Source organism: Bos taurus, chromosome 5, assembly GCF_002263795.3.
Source record: "Bos taurus isolate L1 Dominette 01449 registration number 42190680 breed Hereford chromosome 5, ARS-UCD2.0, whole genome shotgun sequence".
NCBI lineage: Eukaryota > Metazoa > Chordata > Mammalia > Artiodactyla > Bovidae > Bos > Bos taurus.
In genome coordinates, this window is record NC_037332.1 from 96630722 (window position 1) to 96654587 (window position 23866).

General features: G+C 45.9%; 1 protein-coding gene across 3 annotated transcripts; it reads right to left on the reverse strand.

Moving 5' to 3' along the window:
* Positions 1-1522: 1522 nt before the first annotated feature.
* EMP1 (epithelial membrane protein 1) lies at positions 1523-23216 on the reverse strand. Of its 3 annotated transcripts, none has more exons than XM_010805479.4 (6): positions 23072-23216; positions 16497-16548; positions 6999-7111; positions 4901-4997; positions 4660-4800; positions 1523-3746 (listed from the first exon to the last, which is right to left on the reverse strand). In XM_010805479.4, the coding sequence occupies exons 3-6, from the start codon at positions 7074-7076 to the stop codon at positions 3580-3582; spliced, it is 483 nt and encodes a 160-aa protein (XP_010803781.1). In that variant the 5' UTR covers positions 7077-7111; positions 16497-16548; positions 23072-23216; the 3' UTR covers positions 1523-3579. The 3 variants fall into 3 exon arrangements, with proteins under 3 accessions (XP_010803781.1, XP_010803782.1, XP_002687810.1); XM_010805480.4 differs by having other exon boundaries at positions 16497-16551; XM_002687764.7 differs by lacking the exon at positions 16497-16548.
* Positions 23217-23866: the final 650 nt, after the last annotated feature.

Consider the following 23866-nt stretch of genomic DNA (forward strand, 5'->3'; position numbering starts at 1 on the left):
AAGATGACCAAATGTCAGCTTCATTTGTGTAATCGATCACACTCATAAACCCAGTGCTATAATTCTCCAACTGATTTTGCAAGGCCTAGTTACCTCAAGAGCTCTTGCAAATTGTGTTCAAATACTCAAAACAGGTTTACTTTTGATTCATCTTCAAAATTACAGATATGTGTGCCCTTTGTAATTATTTTATGAGATCGAGGGAAAGTTGTGAAATCAAACTAAAATAGTAAGATTTCATCATTTCCAAAAGCCTGTCAATTATTGTACCAAGGAATAGGAATCATTCTAATGTTCCTAGGTAAACTGGATTTAAGCTATTGATATGCTAATAAACATGGGGAAATTAAGATTGATTCTAAATCTTGCAGTTGCAGAATAGAACAAGCAGTCCCAAGTTTAAGAACCTCCAGTTTAAAAAATTATATATTTGAAGCCAGTCAGAGTCATGCTACCTACCACTTTCTCCTATATTCAGTGGCAAATTCTGACATGACCAGGGAAGAGTGACTCCCAGGCAGCCATGCCCCCTTGGCGATTGACTCCTATTCATTTCCCATCTCTGCCTCTATCAGATACACTCCTGTTGCAATGAGGGGTCTGGAGGGGCAACAGAGGGGTCCAGGTTTCAAAATCTGACTAAGTCATTTCCATGGAAGATAACAATAATAGTTAAATCATTATTAGACTTATTTTCCAGGCTAGACTTACAAAAGTCATTTTAGCCCATATCATAAGTAAGATCATTTTAAATTATCTCTATGGACCATATGCTGTGAGTTCCAGACAATCAGCTTAGGAAGATAACTTTTGGAACCAACACACATAGGTCTCTAAGTGGCTATCAATAATCAATGCAATTTGATTAATTTAAAATATGTCAAAGTCTTATTTTCAGCTTTCATTGTGGGGTTTTTCTGTGTGTGCTTTACTCTGTGTAGTGATTTCATCCAAGGCCACCAGGGACTAAAAGATGACCTACTCCACATTGCAAGCACTCATCATATTGGTGTCACCATGAAACTGGGGTGTGCAGCATCAACTCTGCCTTCCACTCTTGATTCCAGGCCTCACTGCACCCAGAAAGCCTCAAAGCTTTCCTTCTGTCATACAGGTACATCCTAGGTTGTGCAATGAATGGGTTCGTGCAAATGTATGTGATACACACCTTTGCGAATTGCTTTATATGTTAAAGACACATTAGTGGAGTTGGCTATTTCAAAGAAAATTAGCAAGTGTCTCATTTCTTAATATCATAAGCCATTCTAATTCAAGATAATAACCTCTAATAGTTTGTGAAGTTCCTCTTTTTTTTTTTTTTTTTTTGCTTAAAAGGCTTAATGAAAGCAAGATGAAAGTATAGTAACATTCAGTTTTCTGAAAGAGTTATTGTATAAATGCCTAATGCATAGGAAGTAGCTTATTATATTGGATAAATGCCAAGTTGTCCAAATCAAACTGATTGACAACTTAATTAGGGGAAAATGTCATACATTTTTAGAAAGAAAACACCCACACAGTATAGGGAATCAGAATCTGTTTTTATATGCCTAGAGCTATAAACATTTGTATCAAAATATTTACAATTATAGTATATGAAATATCAATCTATTAAAGAAGAAGCCAAATACAGTACTAGAACAACCCACCAATGTAATGCAAATTACATGAGACATAAATGGCACAGAAACAAAAGACCAGGGAATACATGGTTCACTCCAGTCATAGTTTAACTTTTTAACACAACGCTAGTATCTCTTTTGGATATACCTGATATGCAAATCTGCCTCTGCACTCAAGACAGCCTTCTATAATCGCATGATCATTAAATCATAATTAAAAAGTTCATCGTCCCACATTTTTTTGCTTCCCAACCCATTTACCCCTAGTCCAGATAATTTGGTGGCCCACCCTCCACATTCCCCTAACCAGAATGAACATAAAGAAATAAACTTAGTAATAATCCTTTTATATAAATACCAGCAATTGTGGCATAACAGCTCCCCAAAAGGAAAACTATATAAGAAATGGAATGAAGGGGGAGCTGGAAGAAGAAAAGTAGGCAAGATGTCTCAGATTCTCCCTCGGGTAGATCTTCTCAAATTGATAAAGGAAGTGTCTTCCACCAAAACAAACAAACAATCCCTTTAGCCAGAATCTGAGATGGCTTAAACATAGCTGCGCCAGGCCAGAGCAATGACTGCTTAACCAGGATTACCATACTAATACCATACTTCTAAGTCCTACAAAGAAACACTCTTGCGGCAACAGAGAAGCTCAGTGACCATCGGACTGGGCACCACAAGAGTTTTTAGGGGTTTTTGCTTTTCCCTTAAAGAAAATATCTGCCCATCACCTATATTTTTATTTCTCTCACAGAAATTTTCTTATTTTCCTGGAAGTACAGACACTCTGTTCTTACTGTGACTGAAATCTAGTATGCTTAATACTTGACAATTGTATAGCACCTTTCACCCAAGGATGTGTGGTTTGGTTTGCATGTGTTTTAAGAAGCTTCCAAAATTGCCTTGCCTCATCCGTATTGTGGGACAGGCAGGACCTCTGATAGGCGACCCCTTCAGCTCATAAAGCTAGAGCCATCTCTGAGCCTAGGAGTTTTGATCCCCACCTTGGCTAATTAGATAAAACTTCCTCAAAAGGGTATAATTTAGGGGAAGAGTAACAGATTGAGTTGCAAGGATCTATGTCCATCTCTCTCACATCTTATACAACATGATTGCACAGAGAGAGGTTCCTAATAACATAACCCTGATATAATCCTGCTGTAGGACTGCCCCCTTTTCCCATAATTTGTGTGGTGCTCCCACCACTGAATTGCTTGTTTGTGGCTTTACAGAAATTCCAGAGTGCTGCCTTGGCTTTAAGCGAGAGACCAAGCAAAGTCCACGGCAAGAGGTCTCCACAAGGGACAGCTGTGTGAGGCCTGGTCTGAGTTGTGACCACGCCCCAGGCCTTCCACTGTGAAAATTTCTTTCTCAGTTTAGCTAAGCCACCAACTTGGCCTTAATCACTATGTCTCTTCTTCCCATTTTGTCACAAATACCACAGAGTTAAATCTCTGCTTAACAAAGAGGGATCCTGGCACACTGGCCAAAGTCCTCCCTCGAGCCCTTCACATGGTGATGTTTTGCTCTGGGTCAGAAGGGCAGGATGGCTTCCAGGCTTGGCTTATTCCACACAAAAACAATATCTGCCCTGGCCGGAACTTGTACCGCTGTGATAACTGGGTGCAGTGAGTCTGAAGACTGAATTCACCCTCGGAAGTGGAGCCAGTGATGTGGCAGCTGCTGGGGCCCCAGGCAGTGTGTGTAACGGAGAACAGCTGGAGGCCAAGCCACATCCAGGGAGCACCCGTCCCAGCCAACGGCTTTCTCCCAGGGCAGGGGCTGGACAGTACAGGACCCCCTCCATCATGTTTGGGTTTCAGCCCCTCCCCCCTTCCATCCCCTCCCCCCCATCCCTCTCCTGGTTTTTCCTGCTTAGCAACTTCCACTCCCCTCCCAAATTCAAGGGCTCCCTCCTCCCCACCCCCCAGGTCCCCAGTAAATGTGTTCAGCCTTATTTCTTTCTCAGGACCAGATAAAGGATGCCGATGATGAAGCTGAAGCAGAAGCAGATCCAGGTCAGGATGAAGGAATAGCCGTGGTGACTCGGCTCGTAGTTGTTTATAGAGCCGTTGGCATAGTGATGAGTGTAGATGGAGGCCCCCACCATGACGCACAGCCCTGCAGTGGGGAGAAATGATTCACTGTTGGTTTGGTTTCTTAACATTCAAAGCGAGAAAAAGATTTATAACTTTAGAAAGATCCTATGTTCCTCGTGGGCGATGGGAAAATGAAATCTGAAATTTGGCCCCCAGCGGTGGTTCTGTTGATTGGCCCCGAACCAGGCTTGATGGTTATGTTGCTGTACCATTGGTGTTTGAGTTCTCACACCTGCACTGGTTTGTGTGGCTGTGAAGTAAAACACAGCTTCTCTGGTCTTCCCCACCTCCTCTCCACTGGCTTTCCCATCTAGACCCCAGCACACAAGGACAGGCTGCCCTTGGGGGATGCAAAAGAATACACCTTCCATCAAACTGTGTGGTGTATTGGGAGAGAGGCAATGGCCATCAGCAATTTCATCTATCTAAGGACTCCCACATCCCCTGCCCCTTCAACTGTCTTGTATACAAGCTCTGGCTTCCCAGGTAGCTCAGTGGTAAAGAATCCACCTGCCATTGCAGGAGACACAGGTTCAATCTTTGGGTCAAGAAGATCCCCTGGAGGAGGAAATGGCAACCCACTCCAGTATTCTTGTCTGGAAAATCCCATGGGCAGAGGAGCCTGGCAGGCTACAGTCCATGGGGTCACAGAGTCGGACACAACTGAGTGACTGAGCACGAACCCATACAAGCGCTACAGCTGGGCAGACCCCGGCTCCTTGGTGTCTGCCCAGGAGCCCCAGGTTTAAACAGTGAAGCTGATGAGGGTTCTTATTTCAAGTAGCTATCAGGGGTTCTCCCCAGGAGCACAAATAACCAAGCCAGTAAATTGTACAAGGCAGTTTCACTGCTCCTAGTGCTCAGCTGTTCAAGCCACTGAGAGCCCCCAGGGTAAGATCTACAGGAAAGCTTTTTCTGAGTAAGCTGATACTCACAGCACACCAGCATGGTGGCCCCGGAGAGGAAGAAGCGGTTGCCTTTCTCCATGGTGAAGAGCTGGAACACGAAGACCACGAGGGAGATGACGGAGAAGATGATAGACAGGATCATGAAGGCCTGCACAGCCTTGAGGGCATCTGTGGACAGAGGGCAGGGGGAGTGAGGATGTCAGGCTACCCAGTCCCCAAGGGGCTGGCCATTCCTCAAGGGCACTGGGTACAATATCTTGGCACGTACCTTCACCAGCGTAGGAAAGGTTGTCACCACAGCCACCAGAGGTACAGTTTTTCCAAAGACCTACTGATCCTGTTCCCAAATCTGACACCACCCAGACCTGAAATCAAAAAGACATAAAGGAACTCTTCTCAGTACTCTGTTAGGTGGGAAAAGAATCTGAAAAAGAGTGGATATATGTATATGTATAGCTGATTAGCTCTGCTGTACACCTCAAGCTAACACAACATGGTAAATCAACTACAGTCCAATTTAAAAAAAAAAGAAATTTAAAAAACTGTTTAAAAACTAACTCCCTGGCTTGAAAGAAAAAGAAACAATCATCAACTTGTGTCTAGACTAAATCTTATGGAAGATGCCATATTTAGCCATAAACACGGCTAAGAAGCTCATTTCTAGGTGGAAATAACGTCTTGCTAAAACTGAAGTCGCAGAGGTCCCAAGAAAAAAAGAGAAAGAAGAATGTACGACCGAGGAGAAGTTACCTCACTCTCTGGACTTCACATCTCTCATTACTTAAAAAAGAAAGATTTAATTCAACCATTGGGTTTTTTGGGTTTTTTTTTTTAAATCATTCTAAGGCTCTAAGAAACGGAAACCCTGCGTGAGGAAATTGATTTTAAAGATGTACAATTCATACACCCTACCAAGACTGTTTCCAATAAAGGGCCTGGCAAAGAAGGTGAAAAAAGCTAAGGAAAAAATGATCAACTGGAAAAAAAGGAAGAAACATAAAGGCAGCAAAGAAAACAGCCTTGAGACTGGGAGATCAATAAGCCACGTTCATCTAAATAGAAGGATAAACCTTGATTGCCACAACATGAAAAGTAATTTCATAATAACATAGTCCAGTCAGAGCTATCCTGTGGGGGTAGCTGAAAGTAGAAAAACGACCCAATATGTATTCACCGAGGCTCACCACAGTGCCAGCGCCCCCTCCTTCCAGGCCCAAGAGAAACAGTTATCCTTCTGGGATGAAAAGCAAACGCCCAGCCCTGTCCACACAGAGTGTCTGTTCATGTGGGTTACTGGAAAAGCAGGGCCAGGATGTCCAATCGCCTGCCTGTTCTTGACTTAATAAGCAGCTGTGTGTTCAGCCCCATGTTAGAGGCTGATAATTCAGATTTCAGCACTGGGCATCCATTAAAACAGTTTGAAGCCATTTACTGGACCTGGTAAACTGAGAGACTCGGTGGTGGGGGAGGGGGTTGTACAGAACACTAAATTCAAGTTTGGAGGAGTCCACACGGCGAGGGGTCTGTCATCACAGTGATGTCTCACTGATTCTTGTTTATAATCGTACCCACCGATGCTGGTAAAACTCTTCTCTCTGAAATTTAAAACCCATTATCCTTCAACTGTAACAAGGACCCACAGAGATTCCGGGATCATATCTGTTTATCTAGTGATGCATGGCCTTGGTTTTTAGGTCCAAGGAGTTGTCTTGTTTTTGTTTTTTCCGAGAAAAGCAAACTGGACTCTGCAAACTACCACTAGAGGTCAGAGTAGCCCCAGATTCAGAGAGCAGAGCCTATGGCTTACTCTGTATTTTTAGTCTTTTTTTTTTTTTTTTAGTTAATTCAGGCAAACGTGGTTAATCTTGCATAATTGCACTCTCACATGCTACTCTCTGCTCAAAACTTGTATTTGTTGGTCGGACCACCAAAGCATCTCATCATCTCACTCCCATTTCTCCTTCTAATCAAGGTTCGCAGAAGGAAGTTTGGCCTGCCGCATGGTGTCTTCATTACGTCCTGAACAAAGCCTGTCCCTCCCACCTGTACTCCCTGGCTGGGCACACCTCCTGGAATGCTTCCCAAGTTCCTTTCACTCTGCATCTCTAGCAGAGAGAAACCCCACCCATCTACCCATCCTCCAAGCTCCACCTCCCCTGAGAAGCCTCACTGTATTCTCCAACCTGGCGAGATCATTCATTTAGACACTTGTTATTAATATTTAGTTGTTTGAAGTGCAAGTATGTGTTTAATTTTTTCCACAACTAAGCTGTAAATTCACAATGGCTTAAACATCTTTTGTAGCACTTAGTGTAAATATTCAAATAACTTCCAAATGAATGAATGAACAGAAGAACAGGACTCACGTTGGCAATGGTAGAAACGAATAACATGATGACGGTGGCAATGTGGACCACAAAGATACTCGCCAGTAACACCAGCATCTTGGCTTTTCTATGGCTTGAGGGTGAAGAGAGCTCTGAAAAGAAAGGAGAACACGAAAGACAAAGGAGAGGTTACTCTCATTCAATGCGTTATTTCAGCTTTCCCAGGTGGGTGGGTTCTCTGCTGAAATCAAGAGGAGTTACAGTAAAAATCATCATGATTCCATAAATTCCTGCCAACACCTAATTAGTTAGCCCAGTTCCCCAAGTGCCTGTTCATCTGTTTACATAGATCTAAACAGAAAGAAAATTCTACCTCAGATATTTATATATTCATCCCTCTAATACAGCCTGTTTCAAAACAGGAAAAATTTTATGGTAACTGTTATTATTTTGTTTGCATTGTACAGGTCAAAAGTAGGATTTTGGTTTTTTAAAGGCCTTTCACAGCTGTCATTTCAGGTCTCTATGCAACAATGTCATATAAATTTGCATTTTCCATTAGGGAAGTTGTCCACACTTCTATCAAACTGCTCACCCAGCGATTTTAATTGAAGCGGATGCCTTCCTAAGACTGGCAGCTATTACTCAATGCCCAGAGACCAAATGGGCTACTAATTTGATCCCGTATGAAATATAAAATGTGAGAGCCACAACTTCCACTATAATAATGCTGTTGGATATTCAATAGTTATAACAACCCAATTACAGTTTAATGGTCTGATCATCTACCAGTGGAATATTTAAGACTTGTGTTGCACCTGAGTCTTTGGGCTACATCATGGCAGGGACTCTGCTTTTGGTCTGGGGGCAGAGGATTATATTTCCTACGACTCAGTATGACAGTTCTGAGGGCTGGATGCAGCGGGAGGGATCAAACGTGCCTTTGGCTTGTGTGTGACATTTACCCAAATGCCAATCCTTCTGGACTCAGTACAGCCCATCAGCAGATGCATCCATCACACGGTGGATGGGAGGATGGGGAACTAACAGATTAAGAATGTGCATGGGTAAATGGAAGCATTCAGTCATCATCTCAGCAGAAGTGAAGAGGGGAGCCCATGGATCATCAAGCCTAGAATAGAGGAAGTGTGAAGGATGCATGAGGGGGCGGCCACTTTGATTGATGACAGTGGCAGGAATGCTTTGTCACACCCAAGACAGTTAAGAGGCGGTGCAGGCTTGCTGGAACTTCAGAAGGAAAGGGCTCATGTTACTCACACCCTAGGGAGGGTGGATGTGTGGCTGTCCCCTCCCAGGGAGGAGATGGCTGTGCACATCCAGTAACTGTGTCCCATTTCTCTCTCTCTCCCTCCACCTCATTTAATTAAAGCTTTGAGCTTGAGTCCCTTCCACTTCAGACAGGGTACTTATTGGAGAGCGTGGATATGACCATTGCAACACTTCCAGTGCTTTTGATCTGTCCCTTTCCTCATCAGGCACTCCAAATCCAGAATGATCTACTGTACCCTGGTGGGGGGAAGGAGGAGGTTGCTGTTGACAAGCCAAGAATGAAAGGCAGACACTGGCCTCCACTGCCCACCCTGACCCATTCCAACCGCTCCCACCCTCCTTCGCCATCTAAGCACTTCCCTACCACCCAGACTCTTTCTGTAGAAATTTCTCCAATTGTGAATGATCAAAATGATGATGTTTACTGCTTGGCTTCAGGACAGAGCTTAGAGCTTTCGTGCCTGTTATTCATAATCTCCCCATACATTCCGGTGCATTTTTGCTTTTCTCAGATCCTTGCACACCTCCTAAATCACACCTCCTCAATTTTCTGCTTGACTTTAATGCACAGTGAAAGGAGATTTTTGAATTAGACACAGGTCGAGTTAGAATCACATAAAGTTGTTGGACCTCCAGGTGTCAGTTCCCTCCTATGGAAGGTGGGGGTTGCAATGCTCATCGTACAGTGTTACATTTAATCCTAGACGGAGAATTCCCAACACAGTGCTTGGGCTTGGCAGATACTAATGGGGTTACTGTTACTGTTATTGTTATTGCTATTATATGAAACTGAGCAGCAACTGAGTCATCCATTCACCAGGCTGCCCCATGTGAAGCAATAGGATACCTGCTGTTGGGGTCACAGGGCAGTGTGAATAAAATCATTTTGCTCCCCTTAGAAATTATCTCTACACCTAATCCTTGCTCCTTGCAGGGAGGGACCACTAAGGACCACCCTTGGGGATGAAGAGGAGAAACTGACTCTTCCCATCCCTGTGTTGGTCACCCTCCCCACTCCCCCCAGACTCACACCATCACTAGATCCTGATCTCACCCCTTACAGGGAAGGGAACAGGCCTGAATTAATTCTCTGAATGCAGGAAATTAAAACATTATATAACGAGATTGTGCTTAATCCTCCTTGGGCTATAGAAATGACTTTTTTTTTTTTTTTTCCTTTGCTTTTAATTGACAAACATCCTGCTCCTAATAGGGGTTGAGGGGCCAGAGACGGAATACAGTACACCAAGCAAGGCCTCCTATATGAGGTCAAGGAGAATGTTAGGAGTTTCCTCTCTGACACACTGCTGGGGATCCAGCAGAATTCTCTGTCTCCTTAGACTGCTCTGTAACCCTCCAGTGTTGAGCCTGATTCTTTTTGCCCCTGCTCACACTCTCCATTTTGATCATTTGAACATTCATGCTTTCCAAATACCCTGCTCATCCCCCTTGGCTAGTCTACTGCCTCACCACCACCTCCATCACTCCACATACACGAGTTTTCCTGCCCACCAGTTCTCACTTCTTATCTAAAACCACAGCCCCACCTGATCACTATTCCCCTGTGAGGTTCAGGCAGGAGTGGGTGAGGAGATCAAGCAAGATAGCAATTTTCTTTCAGGGTATTTAGATTTCTGTAATCGCACCATGGTTTTTCCAATAGCCACATATGGATGTGAGAGTTGGAACATGAAAGCTGAACACTGAAGAACTGATGCTTTTGAACTGTGGTGTTGGAGAAGACTCTTGAGAGTCCCTTGGACAGCAAGGAGATCAAACCAGTCAATCTTAAAGGAAATCAGTCCTGAATATTCATTGGAAGGACTGATGCTGAAGCTGAAGTTCCAATACTTTGGCCACCTGATGCAAAGAACTGACTCATCGGAAAAGACCCTGATGCTGGGACAGATTGAAGGCAGGAGGAGAAGGGGACAACAGAAGACAAGATGGTTAGATGTTATCACCCACTTGATGGACATGAGTTTGAGTAAGCTCCAAGAGTTGGTGACAGACAGGGAAGCCTGGCAAGCTGCAGTCCATGGGGTCGCAGAGAGTCAGATATGACTGAGAGACTGAACTGAACTGAATCACACTATATCTTTCCACCAAAAAAAGGAGCAAAATACCTTGAATTAGCAAGTGTTCTTAGTGCACAGAACACACAATTCTATCTGCTTTTGGCTGTTGTATCCAGCCAGAAGTAGAAGCTGTTTACTGGAGCTATCACATAACACAGGTAGTAGCTTCTCCATCTTTTCACTGCCTGAAATCTGTCAGGTTTTATTGGGATCATCCATTGCCAGCTTAGAAGGGCTTCCTTGAATTTCAGTAGCCCTCCCCAACACATTTGGAAGCAGAATGAACTACCTTCTTAAATGTCTATCCCTATACTATAGGTTGCCCCCTCCCAGCAGAGAAACTCCAAGATAGGAAGATGGGAGGTAATTCTTAAGATCTTTAGGGACCAGCATGTGTGTGTGCTCAGTCGTGTCTGACTCTTTGTGATCCTATGGACTGTAGCCCGCCAGGCTCCTCTGTCCATGGGAATTCTCCAGGCAAACATACTGAAATGGGTTGCCCTTTCCTCCTCCAAGGGATCTTCCCAACTGGAGAATGGAACTCTTGCATCTCCTGCATTGGCAGGTAGATTCTTTACCATTGAGCCGCCTGGGAAGTCCACATACTTAACAGGTGAGGGGAGACCTATCAAATTGGAGAGCAGTTTGGGTAGAGATAATAGAGGACCCAGTGCTCTTGAGACATCTACCCACCCATCACATGCAGGGCCACTTTCTGAGAGCCTCATTCCCTGCCCTCGTGTGAATCTTGCTTCATATGAAAGTACTGAAAAGAGACCACTTCCGAGCATTTATATCTTTGGAAGTATTGGCTGCTACAACTTTCTGTCCTGGCAGTAGGTTTCACTAAAGCTGTCATTGATTTCTCTCTCTGAGCTCTTCAAAATGCTATGGACACATCTGCGTGTTGCTCTATTGGTGACAACAATTGACAACAATACTCATAAAACATAACTGTTCTTGAGTAATAATTATCAAAGATTGCAATTGTATATTTAGAAATTAAAGGATTATAATTTTACAGCATTTGAAATGAAGCATTTTAGGGAAGTTCAAGAGGGAAGGGACATATGTATACCTATGGCTGATTCATGTTGATGAATGGCAGAAACGAACACAATATTATAAAGCAATTATGCTTCCATTAAAAATAAATAAATTTTTTAAGAATGAAAAAGAATGCTATTTACGGCCCTTTCCAGTGGAAAGCAGATACTTTGTCCTAGCTGGGGAGCTCCAACCAGACTGCAACGGAAAACAGCATGGCATTTCTGAAGATCTAAGAGACACACCTACCCCCTCATAGAGCATAGAAGCTCAAGGCAGTCCCAAAGCTCGTCATGTTGCTGTTGGGGCTTCCATAACAACATTTTTTGTGGTGCTTGGAGTTGGACCCAGGCCACCAGAGCTACTGAATCCACAGCATTCTCAAGGGATAGGATGTCCACTGACTGTTCTATGCAGGGTGCCAGGAACAGGTCTCCCCACCTGGCACTGGAAGCAGGGTAGGATCCCCCCTTTATCCTCACCACCCCCAACAGACATGGGACAGGGTTGGTCAGGACTCCATGGGGCTGGGTGGAAAACTGAGAAAAGTATTGGAGGCATGAATGCTGACTCTAGCAGAGAAGTGACTGTCAAGAAAAATGGAGGTTAGCCACTTAGAGCTACATACAGGCTCTAGTTATCCCTTTCCTGTTCCTCTCTCTGCCCTAACCGACAGGCCCGCCAGTTCTCTTTCCTCCACCGCCATCCTTGTTTCTGACCACACTTCCCCTTTCCTTCCCACATCGCTCAGACCACACTAGGGCAGCGGTCTCTTTACACTCCTGTCCCTGATACAAGCGTCACAGCCACTGACCATTCCAGATCTGGATGAAGATCTTTGCTAATAGGATATTCATTGCAGTTAGTGAAACTGAACCTGAAGATTATGCTTGCTGGTGACTGGAGCTGTAAATGCCCAGCTGATGTGGGTGAAGGGCTGACGGCCCTCTCTAGCTGGCTCCATCCACTTCAATATTTATTGGTTTCTTATCTCCTCCCACAAAATGAAAGAAGCAAAAGAACAAAGCCCTGAGGCTGCCTTCTATTGCTTCTTCACCCTTTGCAGGCAACCTAACACCTTTAGGGTGGTCTGACCATGAGAAGGGCTTCCCTTGTGACACAGTGGCAAAGAATCCGCCTGCAGCGCAGAAGACACAAGAATTGCGGGTTTGATCCCTGGGTCAGGAAGATCCCCTGGAGGAGAGCATGGCAACCCACTCCAGTATTCTTGTCTAGAGAACTCCATGGACAGAGGAGCCTGGTGTAGGGACAGAGGACCCTACAGTCCATAGGGTCGCACAGAGTTGGACATGACTGAAGCGACTTAGCACACATGCACAACCATGAGAAATTAATCAGATCTCTGTGGACACCTTTCCTTTTCTGATGGGTAACTCATAGCAGAGACATTGAGAATCATCAACTTCTCATCTGGACAGTTGAGATGTTGGTAATTTGGCTGCATGATCACTAAGCCAGGGGTCAGATTGCTGACTGATAACTTCTTCCAAACCCTGGAGTGTGTTTATTGAGTAGCTACCACAGTCTGGGGGAAGCAGGGCCTTCGAGCAGTCTGAGGAACAGTAATTGGGAGCAATACAACCGAACAGAGCCCCAAGACCTACTTCTCCAGCAAAGGAAGTGGTGGAAATCCTGGGCTTGAGTCACTGAAGAACTAGCCAGAGACTGGGGGTGTCACATGATCAGAAACAGTGAGTCGGGGGCTTGTGTGAGTGATGGGAGTGGGGGAGTCCCACAGAGCTCGAATGTCTGTGATTCACTCGGAGTGGGTGAGAGTCTCCCAGACAAAGGCAAAGTGGAAGCATCCTCGACCAGATGGCACAAGATAACTTTCTGAGAAGCACGTGGATCTGTCTCGAGAGCCAGAAGACAGTTTAGTCATTTCCCTGGCAGCCAAGACAGCCCAGACTCTTCTGGGGAGACAGGAGCAATAGTGACCAGCTGCCAAAGTCCACACTGCTCCTTCCTCTCATCCCAGTTTTACTGCTGAAAATAACAGTCAGGTCATGCATGCTTCCTCCAGTACTTAACCTCCCGCGCATCTTTACTTTCCACTCCCACTGTCATTGTCTAGCTCGGGACCACCCGCCTCTCCATGATCCTCTTTCTGATCCTCCCTCTTAAGTATATCCTCAGTACCACTGGGTTATCTGACCAAGTCACTCCTCACATCCTCCAAACACACCACCACCCCACCACCAATCAGGAAAGGGGCTCCACACTGGCCCTGGGAATCCTAGGAATTTTAAATCCTAGGATTAAAAACAAAATTTTTTTAAAGGTCTGTTTTTATAGCCTTCCTCCAGTTAACTATAACATTGTTTTCAAGGAAGTTTAAATTCTGCCTCCTCTAGGAAGCCTTCCCTGATACAGAGGTCAAAAGTAGTCATTTTTCTCCTGTTATTAAAATCATTAGTGGTAGCCCACCTGGTAACAGAATTATTTGTGGAAATGTTTGGCTCCCCAACCCCCAAGATTCTAAGTTTCTGAAAGGAGAATCTTGTCTATGACATGTGCCAAGTATCTGTTCAGCCACCAAATAAAAGAATCAAGAAAGGCAATATTTTCTTCCCTGTAGAAAAACAATGAATGTCAAGATAACTGAAGTCTTCATAATAAACAACAGAATTCTTGAGAGAAAATGATCCCCCCCAAACTTTTTTTTATCTAGGTGAAATTTAGTCCTGTGTTATTTTTAGAAATTATTTCTGTACCCTGATGCTGGGAAATATTGAGGGCAGGAGGAGAAGCGAATGACAGAGGATGAGATGGTTGGATGGCATCACTGACTCAATGGACATGAGTATGAGCAAACTCCAGGAGATAGTGAAGGACAGGGAAGCCTGGTGAGCTGCAGTCTATGGGGTTGCAAAGGGTCGGACACAACTCAGAGACTGAACAACAGTAGGTATTGAACATCTTACTATATGCAAACTCTGAGAATATTTCCTGAGTATCTTTGACATTTGAATATGCAGGATTATATGTGTGTTTGTTTCCTCTTATTCAAGAAGAAACAGGTAAATGCAAATAAAAAATTTTAAACTTCTAAGTACTATTTTATCTACAAATTTTACTTTCCTATCTACTTCTTTCAATTACAGAAACTCTGGACTGAAAGGAGGCTTTAAAATCCCTCCCCAGAACATGAAACTCATCTACAAATCTATAACCAGGAACTACCTAAATCATGCTTAAACTTCTCTGCTGCTGCTATTGCTGCTGCTAAGTCGCTTCAGTCATGTCCGACTCTGTGCGACCCCATGGACTGCAGCCCACCAGGCCTCTCCTCCATGGGATTCTCCAGGCAAGAACACTGGAGTGGGTTGCCATTTCCTTCTCCAATGAATGAAAATGGAAAGTGAAAGAAGTCACTCAGTCGTGTCCGACTCTCCACGACGCTATGGACTGCAGGCTACCAGGCTCCTCCATCTATGGGACCCTCCAGGCAAGAGTAAGTCATGGGTAACTCACTACTTACAAAAACTTCCCCACTCTTTCATCAGAAAAGTCCTGACAATGCATTAGAGGTGGCTGTTGGCAATGACTACCTCCATCTTACTCCTGCCCTTTGTCTAATGCTTCCTTAACAGCATTTTTCTGAAGTGGTCACTTTGCCAGCAGAACTTCCAGGTTATCAGAATATTAGCCAGAGATCCCCCGATCTCAAGTAAATCATAACACAGTCCTGAGATGACCCGACTGCCAGACAGACTCTGTCTTTTTGTCCATTGGTGCTTTCAGTGAAATTCCCATCTCCTCTGGATAACTGCAGACTTTGAAGAACGCTTTCTCAGACCAAGACACAAGGCTTTCTTGGAGGCACAAGATGAAAGGCAGAGACACTCCCAGTCGTACGATCTCCATGAGTCAGCCCACATCTGACCATCCTCCTTGGCGTCACACCCAGAACTGCAGCTGTGCTTCTCCTAGGAACACGGCATAGGGTGGTGGCACTGATGTCTTTCTGTCCTCTATGCGTCGGGATCATTTTGCTCTTGTTGGTTTGTTTTGATGTGTTTATTTCCCACTGAGGATCATGTGGGTTGGCAAAATGAATATCCACTGAACGCAAAAGCAGAAGAGGAAATACTGTCTTTGGGGAGCAGCCGTAGAGGATGTATCCGCAGGAGGAAAAGGCTGGGATTAAAGACGGGCTCAGTGAATGAGACCTTGGATGAGGTTTTCTGACCATTGTTCTTGTTGTTTTATATCAAGTGTACTTTTCCATTCTAAATATTGTTTTTACGTGAGGGTGGGGAAGGGGGGCCGTTAATTTCTCCATGGGAAATATGTGGAGAGAAAGAATCCTAAAACACCATCTCCTCCTGCTTCTGGACATCTGGATGTTTGGTATGGCAAGAAAGAACTTTGGGCTGTAATTCACTGCGTACACTCATACTGGGGTCTGTTTTCTTTAAAATGCAGGGCAGTTTTTTTTGTTTTTTTTTTTTAATGACCAGAAGAAACATCAGCAGTCAAGCAGCAAAAGCAACAGGAATTTACATGCTCCAAAGAAAACAACTATTTTGTTTTTCATCATCCAGGAGGTGAGGGAACTACACCTCCCACCTGTGAACAGGGTATATTATAGAAAGGGTGGTGCTTATCTGGCCCTAGTATAGATTGGCATGATTCTCACACAGTTAGAGATAAGGAACTGGGGGTGGGGGTAGTGGGACAAGCATGTTATTTAGGGGGAACCAAAAGCAAGAAAGAAAAAGAGCACCTCTTTGAAAACCAGGTTCTCATAAAAAATTCTGACTCTGCTGACTTTGGGAAAATGACGTATCCTCTCTGGACAGTAGCTCCTGGAGAGACAGAGTATTGAGTAGTAAAAAAAAAAAAAAGCATGAATTTTGGGTGCGACTCCTGACTGCACTCCTTTTTTTAAAAAGTTCAGATTCATTGGGTATAGTTAGCACATGAAATTGTAAGCTGTTTCAAGCATACATCGTGGTGACCCCAGCCCCTTTTAACTATCATCTGCACACCTCACAGCCTTAGCGTGAGGATCAAAGGGCTCTTGCCTGATACACAGCAAAGGCTGCACGGCTGCTGGTTATTCTTTTTGTTCGTTTATGGATAAGGAGAAACTCACCCCCGTGAAATGTGCTTGAAACTTCTCAGGCAGAGTCCGAGGGCCAGCAAATCTGCTAAAAGCAAACAAGCAGCTTGCATCTTGTTTTGGCAAATGTTCCCACAGAGAATAACCTCTCTCTCTCTCTCTGGTTTCCCCTTGTCCTCTTTGTGTCCGGGGAGGGGCTGGGGCTGGGTGACATCTGCCAAGGCCAAGGCCAGACCTGGGTGGGGTGACCGAGGCCAGCCCCCGCCCCCAGACCGCAGCTGGTCAGGCCATCAGGCGATGTCCCCAGGGCAAGGATGGAACCTTCGCTGTCTTCTGCTGCTGACAAAAGAGGAGTGTTTTGGCGGCCAGACCGTCTCCGAGGGAGAGACTGCCAAGATAATAACTAGGGTTCTGGAAGAAACGCAAGGTGTGGCCCGGCCCGGGTGGAGGTTGGGGGGTGGGGGGGGCGGGGGTGCTTGAGCGGGTCTGACAGTAGGTGGCGGCAACAGGCTTCAACCAGCAACAGGCTTCAACCAGCAGGCTGTAGTCTGGGAGGTGGTGGGGCCCCCAGGGACAGACGCGGGTGTAGCCAGGGGCACCCCGGTGCCTGGCATGGGCTGTGGGCTTGTGGCTCTTTCTGCAGGCAGTTGGTTGTTTAGAGGCTTAGCAGGGTTGAAGTAACTCGGTCCAGTTCCTTGACAAAAGTGGGAAAGCGAGTCCCCAGAGTGAAAACAGAACCGGGATGAAGCCCACTCCCTCGCATCTTCCGGGCCAGGCTTTCCCCACTGCAGCACAGCTTCTCTTTCCTACTTGCGGCAGAATTCTAGAACTTCTACCAGATCTATTGCTTTATTCTGCCTCTCCAACCCCTCCTAGTTAATCAGAGGGTCAGCACAGACTCTCCAAAGTGATGCCACTGGAAATAAACAAAGGGCCTTTGGAGGGTCACTGCTTCTTCCTACTGACTTGCTGAGAAGGTCCACCAGCAGAACCAGCCCAGGCCAAAACAGCCCACCCTGCTAGCACTCCTGGCCCCAGAGGAGCTTCAAACATTCCACCCTGGCCCCCACCCACAGCACAAGGCCCCCTCCCCGGCAGCGAAGCACAGCCAGCCAAGGCAAGCTTGAGGTCTCAGCTTCGTTAGAGTGTGGACACACCTGGCTGGCCTGACCTCTGCAACCTCTCCCCAGCTCCCGGTATCCAGCCTCCCAGGCAGGGTTCTTTGATTATTTGAAAGAAGACATCAAAGTATCAGGGACCTCATTCTGCTGTCAGTCCTGACCTGACCCTTCTGGAAAGGGAAAAAAAAAAAGTGTCCCCAGGGAAAGATGACCACTGCACAGGTAATCCACAGAAATTCTAACATTGCCTCCTTAACAACAGAAGGTTCTTCACAGATGGGAAAGAAGAGGTGAGACAAAGAACAAAATTCTTGGCCCCAAGGACTATCCTGACATTGAGAGTGGGTGGTCCCCAAATCAGAGGAGGGAGTCAGGGGTACAGCATCGTCACACTTCTGCCCTCTTCTTTCACCCTCTCCCTGCTTCCTCTTTCCAGTTTCTCTCTCTTCTTGTTGTTCAGTTGCTAAGTTCTGTCCTACTCTTTGAGACTCCATGAACAGCAGCACACCAGGCTTCCCTGTCCTTCACCATCTCCCAGAGTTTGCTCAAATTCAAGTCCATTGTGTCGGTGATGCCGCTCAACCATCTCATCCTCTGTTGCCCCCTTTTCCTCCTGCCCTCAATCTTTCCCAGCATCAGAATCTTTTCCAATGAGTCAGTTCTTTGAATCAGGTGACCAAAGTATGAGAGCTTCAGCTTCAGCATCAGTCCTTCCAATGAATATTCAGGACTGATTTCCTTTAAGATTGACTGGTTTGATCTCCTTGCAGTCCAAGGGGCTCTCACGAGTCTTCCAGCACCACAGTTTGAAAGCATCAATTCTTCTCCCTCTTCTAGGCCTTTCCATCTGCCCCCCTCTCTCAGCCAGCATACAGGCCTAAGAAACCTCGGGAAGTCCCTTTGCTCCCCACCCCTTTCCTCCTGGCACCTCCCCTTTCCTCCCCAAAGCCCAGCTTCCCATCCACTCCCATCCACACCATTTGGCCACACCCTCCTTGAAAAGAGGGTGAGGCTCCTTTCCCAGAACCACCTTTGTGTCTCTGTCTCTGGAGTCTGGTCTGGGTTCATGTTGTCAATGTCCCCACAAAGCTTCACTAACCAGGCACTGCTCAGGTTTCATAAATCAAACCTCTTTCTTTGCTTCCGAGAGCTGGATGAATGCTCACTGCTACCCAGCGGTAAAGCCTGCAGACGCCTATACTTGGAGAATCTCTAAGTGGATGAAGCAGAGGAGTCCACCTGGGTCCTCCATCCTCCTGTTTCCATGCAGACATGTTACATCATTTCACTTTCCTACCAGTGTTTATGGATTAAACTTGCTGTTGGCATAACCCACAGGACTTCTCCAAACAGGAACTATCGGATCTTAGAACGATAGGGTCTCGGGGCCACAAGGGTCCATGGAAACCACCAAGCTCTGTTCCCTCTGTTGAGAAGGCAAATGTTCTGCCCACATCACATGGCAGATTCAGGACAAGACCAAGCGCCTCAAGCCTCCTATTTTAGCCATCTTGCACCTACCGGAGGGTTCCAGCCACCAATTTCAACCCAAGCCTAGTGGGTTCTCAATTTTAATTACCCCGTTGGAAGACAGAATTCATGAAACAGGCCTGGGAAATATGAAAACTGCCACATCCTCAGTAAGGCCAGGGGCACCAGTAGAGGGGTCCAATTTAGTTCCAGAGAAATGCCATTTCCACAGCAGAGAAGGAAAGAAAGAAAGTGAAGTCGTTCAGTCATGTCCAACTCTCTGCGACCCCATGGACTGTAGTCCACCAGGCTCCTCCATCCATGGGATTCTCCAGGCAAGAATTGTGGAGTGGATTACCATTTCCTTCTCCAGGGGATCTTCCCGACCCAGGGATCAAACCCGGGTCTCCTGCATTGCAGGCTTTAACCTCTGAGCCACCAGGGAAGCCCACAGAGAAGGAAAGGTGGATCCAAATGTTGTGATTAAAATGAAGAGAGAGAAGCAGCAATGCCCACATGGGCTTCTGTTTTCATCTTTGTGGTTCAGTTTCAGCGGATTTCCCAGTTAAACTGAGAGAAATGACTTGTAACAGAAGTGTAACTTAGCGTGGTTTTGAAACATGTGTGTATGGGGTATAGGGTATTGGGAATCCAAACAAACTCCTAATTAGAAGCGTATTTCAGCTCCCTTGGTTACTAAATAGGAATCCAGGGTCATCTGGGCAGAACTGAAAGGAGTATGGGAAAAGGGAAGTTTATGGTCAGAAAATTCCAGTTCTACACTACTTAAGGATTATGAGCCCTCTCCAAGGAGCTGGACATCCAGATGGCCTGCCGGCAATTAGACCGAGGTTATGTTGACTGGCAGCCTGTTGCTGTACTTACCATTACAGGAAGTAACAGGGGCAAGGCGTGGGCTCCACGAACTATGGACTAAGTTAAGGGACCAGCCCCACAAGGCCAAGTTAGAAGCCTGTGTTTCTGGCACTGCATTGATTTAACCATGACCTCGTGGTTGCCACCGGGTGTCCCTCTGAGTACATATATCTGAGAGTCCCAGGTGGCTCTGAGCTTTTGTGCTAGGCAGCTATGTATGCAGTCAGTTCAAGAATAAACCACACACCTTGTTTAGAAAAAGAGACCTCAGAATCAGATCACCTGGGTAGGGAGGAGTATGTACACAGCCTCAAAACTTCAACAAGGTTCCCTGCTCCTTCCAAATCTTAGGTAGTCATAATAATAATAACAGCAGCACAGATCTATCAAGTTTTATCCATCAAATACTAAATAAGAGTCGAGTGTTTAGAAGATAAGGAACATTGGATGGATCAACAGCAACAGCAAAAATGGAATATTTTCAGGACTAGAGAACTTGGAAGAAAGTATAGACGTTATAGAGAAGCCAATTTTGCCGGATGTAAGAAACTCTAGCGATGAGAGTTGTCCAGTGAAGCGGGGTGGGTGTGGAAGTACCCTCTAAGGTGCCGAGTCCCTTCTCTGGAAATTTTAGGTAAGCATAAAACACTCATCCATCCAAGGTGGTATGAAAAATAAGATTTCTGCATATGGCAGGAGAATGAATGGGTTGACCTCCAAGATCTGTACCAAACTCAATGCACAAATCAAGGATGACACGTAACTATATTTGCCCTGTGCCTTTTTCTGAGGCCGTTTTTCAGATATATTCCCTATCTGATGCTGAGGCGCCTACAGAAAAGCCATTTTGGTTCATCTCTCAGTCTTCTGAGGCACTGGCTGCTTTCTCTCCACTGGTCCCAGTGGGTCTGGGTACCAGCTGAAACTCCCAGAGCCACGCAGACCAAGCAAAGACGGTCTGCATCCCCAGGGTGGGCTCTATGGGGCTCCTTCCCTCGATCCCCCGGAGTCTGGATGTCTATGGGAACTGGACGGGCCAAGTCTGGCCTAGGAGGGGAGCAGGAAGAGAGGAGACAGCCCCAGTCTTTTCTGTGGTCTGCGGAAGGGACGTCTCTTCCCCTCCTGGGAGGGAGCCACTGTCTGCCCTAGGATGTGATCTGCCTTGGGTTGGTGCTCTAGGGCCTCCTGCCAACTCCCAGGATAGTTTCGTACCCTCGAACAATGTAAAATCCAGGGTGTCTTCAGACCAGGACGCCAGACCAGACATCCTGCCGATCTGCCCCAAACCCCTGCCCCAGTCCTCAGAGTCTGGGGTGGAATTCAATCCACCCCCCAAGGGTGGGAGACAGTAACAGGAAAAAATGGAAAAAACTCCCGGTCCAGTCTTGTTGAGCATACATAGCTGAAATCCAGAAAAACCCCCATAGCCAAGGAACTCTTTCACTACTTGTTGGAGGAAGATGGGAAAGCGGGAATAAGAACAGCATTTTTAAAATTGCCCTCAAACTCCAGGCAGTAACGCACAGCACGCTTTTCTCTGCATAAAACTCCAGCGTAAAGTGACACCGTACAAATAGTGAGACTCAGGACAGTTTATGTGCCCACAGATGTCACTGTTTTCTGTTTCCTGACTGGTTAAATCTTTCTTATTAGCTTTAGCCTGCACAGACTCAAAGATTTGTTTCTAGCTTCTCAGGATACCATTAATGACAATGGCCTCCCCAATCCACGTCGATGTAATCTAGAAATAATCAAAACTTCAAGCGAAGGTGGGAGTCCCCTGCAGCTTAAAAAATTGCCCTTGTACTAACTGAATCATCCCCTGGAGGGCAATTTTAGCAGGCACCTTGCCTGTATCCAGGCTGATTATGTTTGAATCTTCTCTTCCAATGAACCACATTTATAAAGAAAAAACTTAATTTCATCAGGCAAGCTGCATCCTGTCCTTCTCCTCATCTTGTGTGCAGAGTAGGGTGGTGGGGCAGGGAGATACCCCAGTATCTATATTGAAATGGGCCACACCTCAACCAACCAACATGCTAACCTTGAAAAGAAAAAGCAAATAAAAATCACCCTTCTTCCTTTTCCAGATCCTTTCATGATTAGCACAAGTGTTTGCGTTTGTACGGCATGTTTTGGAAAGAGTGAGAAGTTGAATGTTCCAAAACAATGCAGGAGGAAAAAAACACCTCACATCTACCTAAGAAATAAAAATCATTTTAACATTTCTGATAGGCTGTCTTTTTGCTCTGCACCGAACTTGGCTGCTTCTGGGATAAAAGCACAAAGCGATGCAGTATTTTGTTTTATTTTTAATAAGAACAGATGAAGTTCCCCCAGCCCCACCCTGCCCTCCAAACCCAACTTTTCCCTGAGACCCCACCCTCCACATCTGACCCTGGGAGAGAGCTCTGAAATCCACATCAGGCACCAGAAGCCCCTCCTGCATTACATTTCAAATACCACTTAAAGAGAGAAAGTTTCCTCTTTCTCCCTCCCTCTCTCCCTCTAACGGTTTTCTTTAAACAAGCCCACCCTGCTCTCCTCCTATCCCGTGGAAAGAAAAAAAAAAAAACAAAAACATTTACACTTATACAAAAGTGAATGAACAAGCTAAAGGACAGCCCCATAAAAGCCACCTGGAAAATAAACTGAAAAGCAGAAGCTACCCACCCTCACCCCGAAAAGACAGGCAAACAGAGAAACAATTCAAGTCCTGAGCAATTTAAATCACAACAGAGCAATTGACAAAGTCTGGCAAGCAGCCCAAGTGCTGTCCGGTTTCAAAGGTACGTCGGGTTTCCTCCAGAAAAAAAATGCTATCCTCTCGTGTTCCAAAAGTCCCTGCTCCCAGCACACTTTCAGAACAAGAACCCCGTTCCTGCAAGACATAATCACGGCCCAGACGGACTGATTGCCCCAACCCCGGGGCCCCCGTCAAACTAGATTTTACTGAACCTTAAGGGAAAGAGTTGTATCAATGCCCACTTTTAGCTAAAAAGCTTGAAGGACTCAATTCAAGGAGTCCTAGAAAAATAGCACAGGAAATAAGAAAAAGCTTCAGTGAGGTCAGAAGGAGGAGAGCAGTGGGAAGCAAGGAAAGTTCTCTGGGCTGCCCGGCAGTGTCGGGAACTGTCCTACCTGAGGGTCCGGTGACCAGCCGAGGCGCCCTGAGTGGCAGGAGCTGGTGGCAGGCGTCCGCTCTCCTGGAGGTTTGTGAACACAGTGAGCAGAGGGCTGGCCTCCCGAGGTTATAAGTTTCCTGAGCTGGTGTGCTGGGGTGTGTGATGGGCGGTTTCTTTTTACTGTTTTAAAGGAGTTTCTATGAATCAGTCCGGCTTAAAAAAAAAAAAAGTGTTGGTAAGTAAGCTACGCCCTGCTCAGTTGGCAGTCAGTCAAGACAGGCTGGGAGGGAGCCATCAATTCAGAGAAGCCAGTTTAGGCTCCCTGTGACTCAGACACACAGACCACAGTGGAAAAAGGAGTGACATGGCTTCAAATAAGCAACAGGAGTCACACAAATAGATCTGTTTACTGAAGCCCATTCCTCCTCACCATAAAGGAGAGTGGGTTGCCATGGATACAAGTAAAACACAGGTGATCAGCCCACACTTTTATCTGGTGGGGGCAGGAACAGGGGGACTGCAGTGCCCTGCCCACTGACATCCCAGCTAATCATCCCACAAGTGTGCCATTATTCCTCTCCCACCAAACACATCCACAGCTGCTCACGGTCAGGAATGATCAGGTTGACTTCTGATTACTTCCCTGTCTGACCCTGGGCACTCTCCTGGGGATGGGCAGGGGTGAAAAAGGGAACACACCAGGAGGCCTCCGAAACCTGCCTCTGAATGAAGGGGGGCTGGCTGAACAGCCTTGTAATTAGGCTCCAGGAATGCCCAGCCAGGCTTCTCACGTTCACAGTAGTCTGGAGGA

Bases quoted from the DNA above. Each gene is read 5' to 3' on its own strand.
- EMP1 (XM_002687764.7), bottom strand. From the start codon at position 7,076: ATGCTGGTGTTACTGGCGAGTATCTTTGTGGTCCACATTGCCACCGTC. The intron at 4,998-6,998 runs GTGAGTCCTGTT...TTTTGATTTCAG, and splicing joins TCGTTTCTACCATTGCCAAC to GTCTGGGTGGTGTCAGATTT. The intron at 3,747-4,659 runs GTGAGTATCAGC...TCCCCACTGCAG, and splicing joins GGCCACCATGCTGGTGTGCT to GGCTGTGCGTCATGGTGGGG.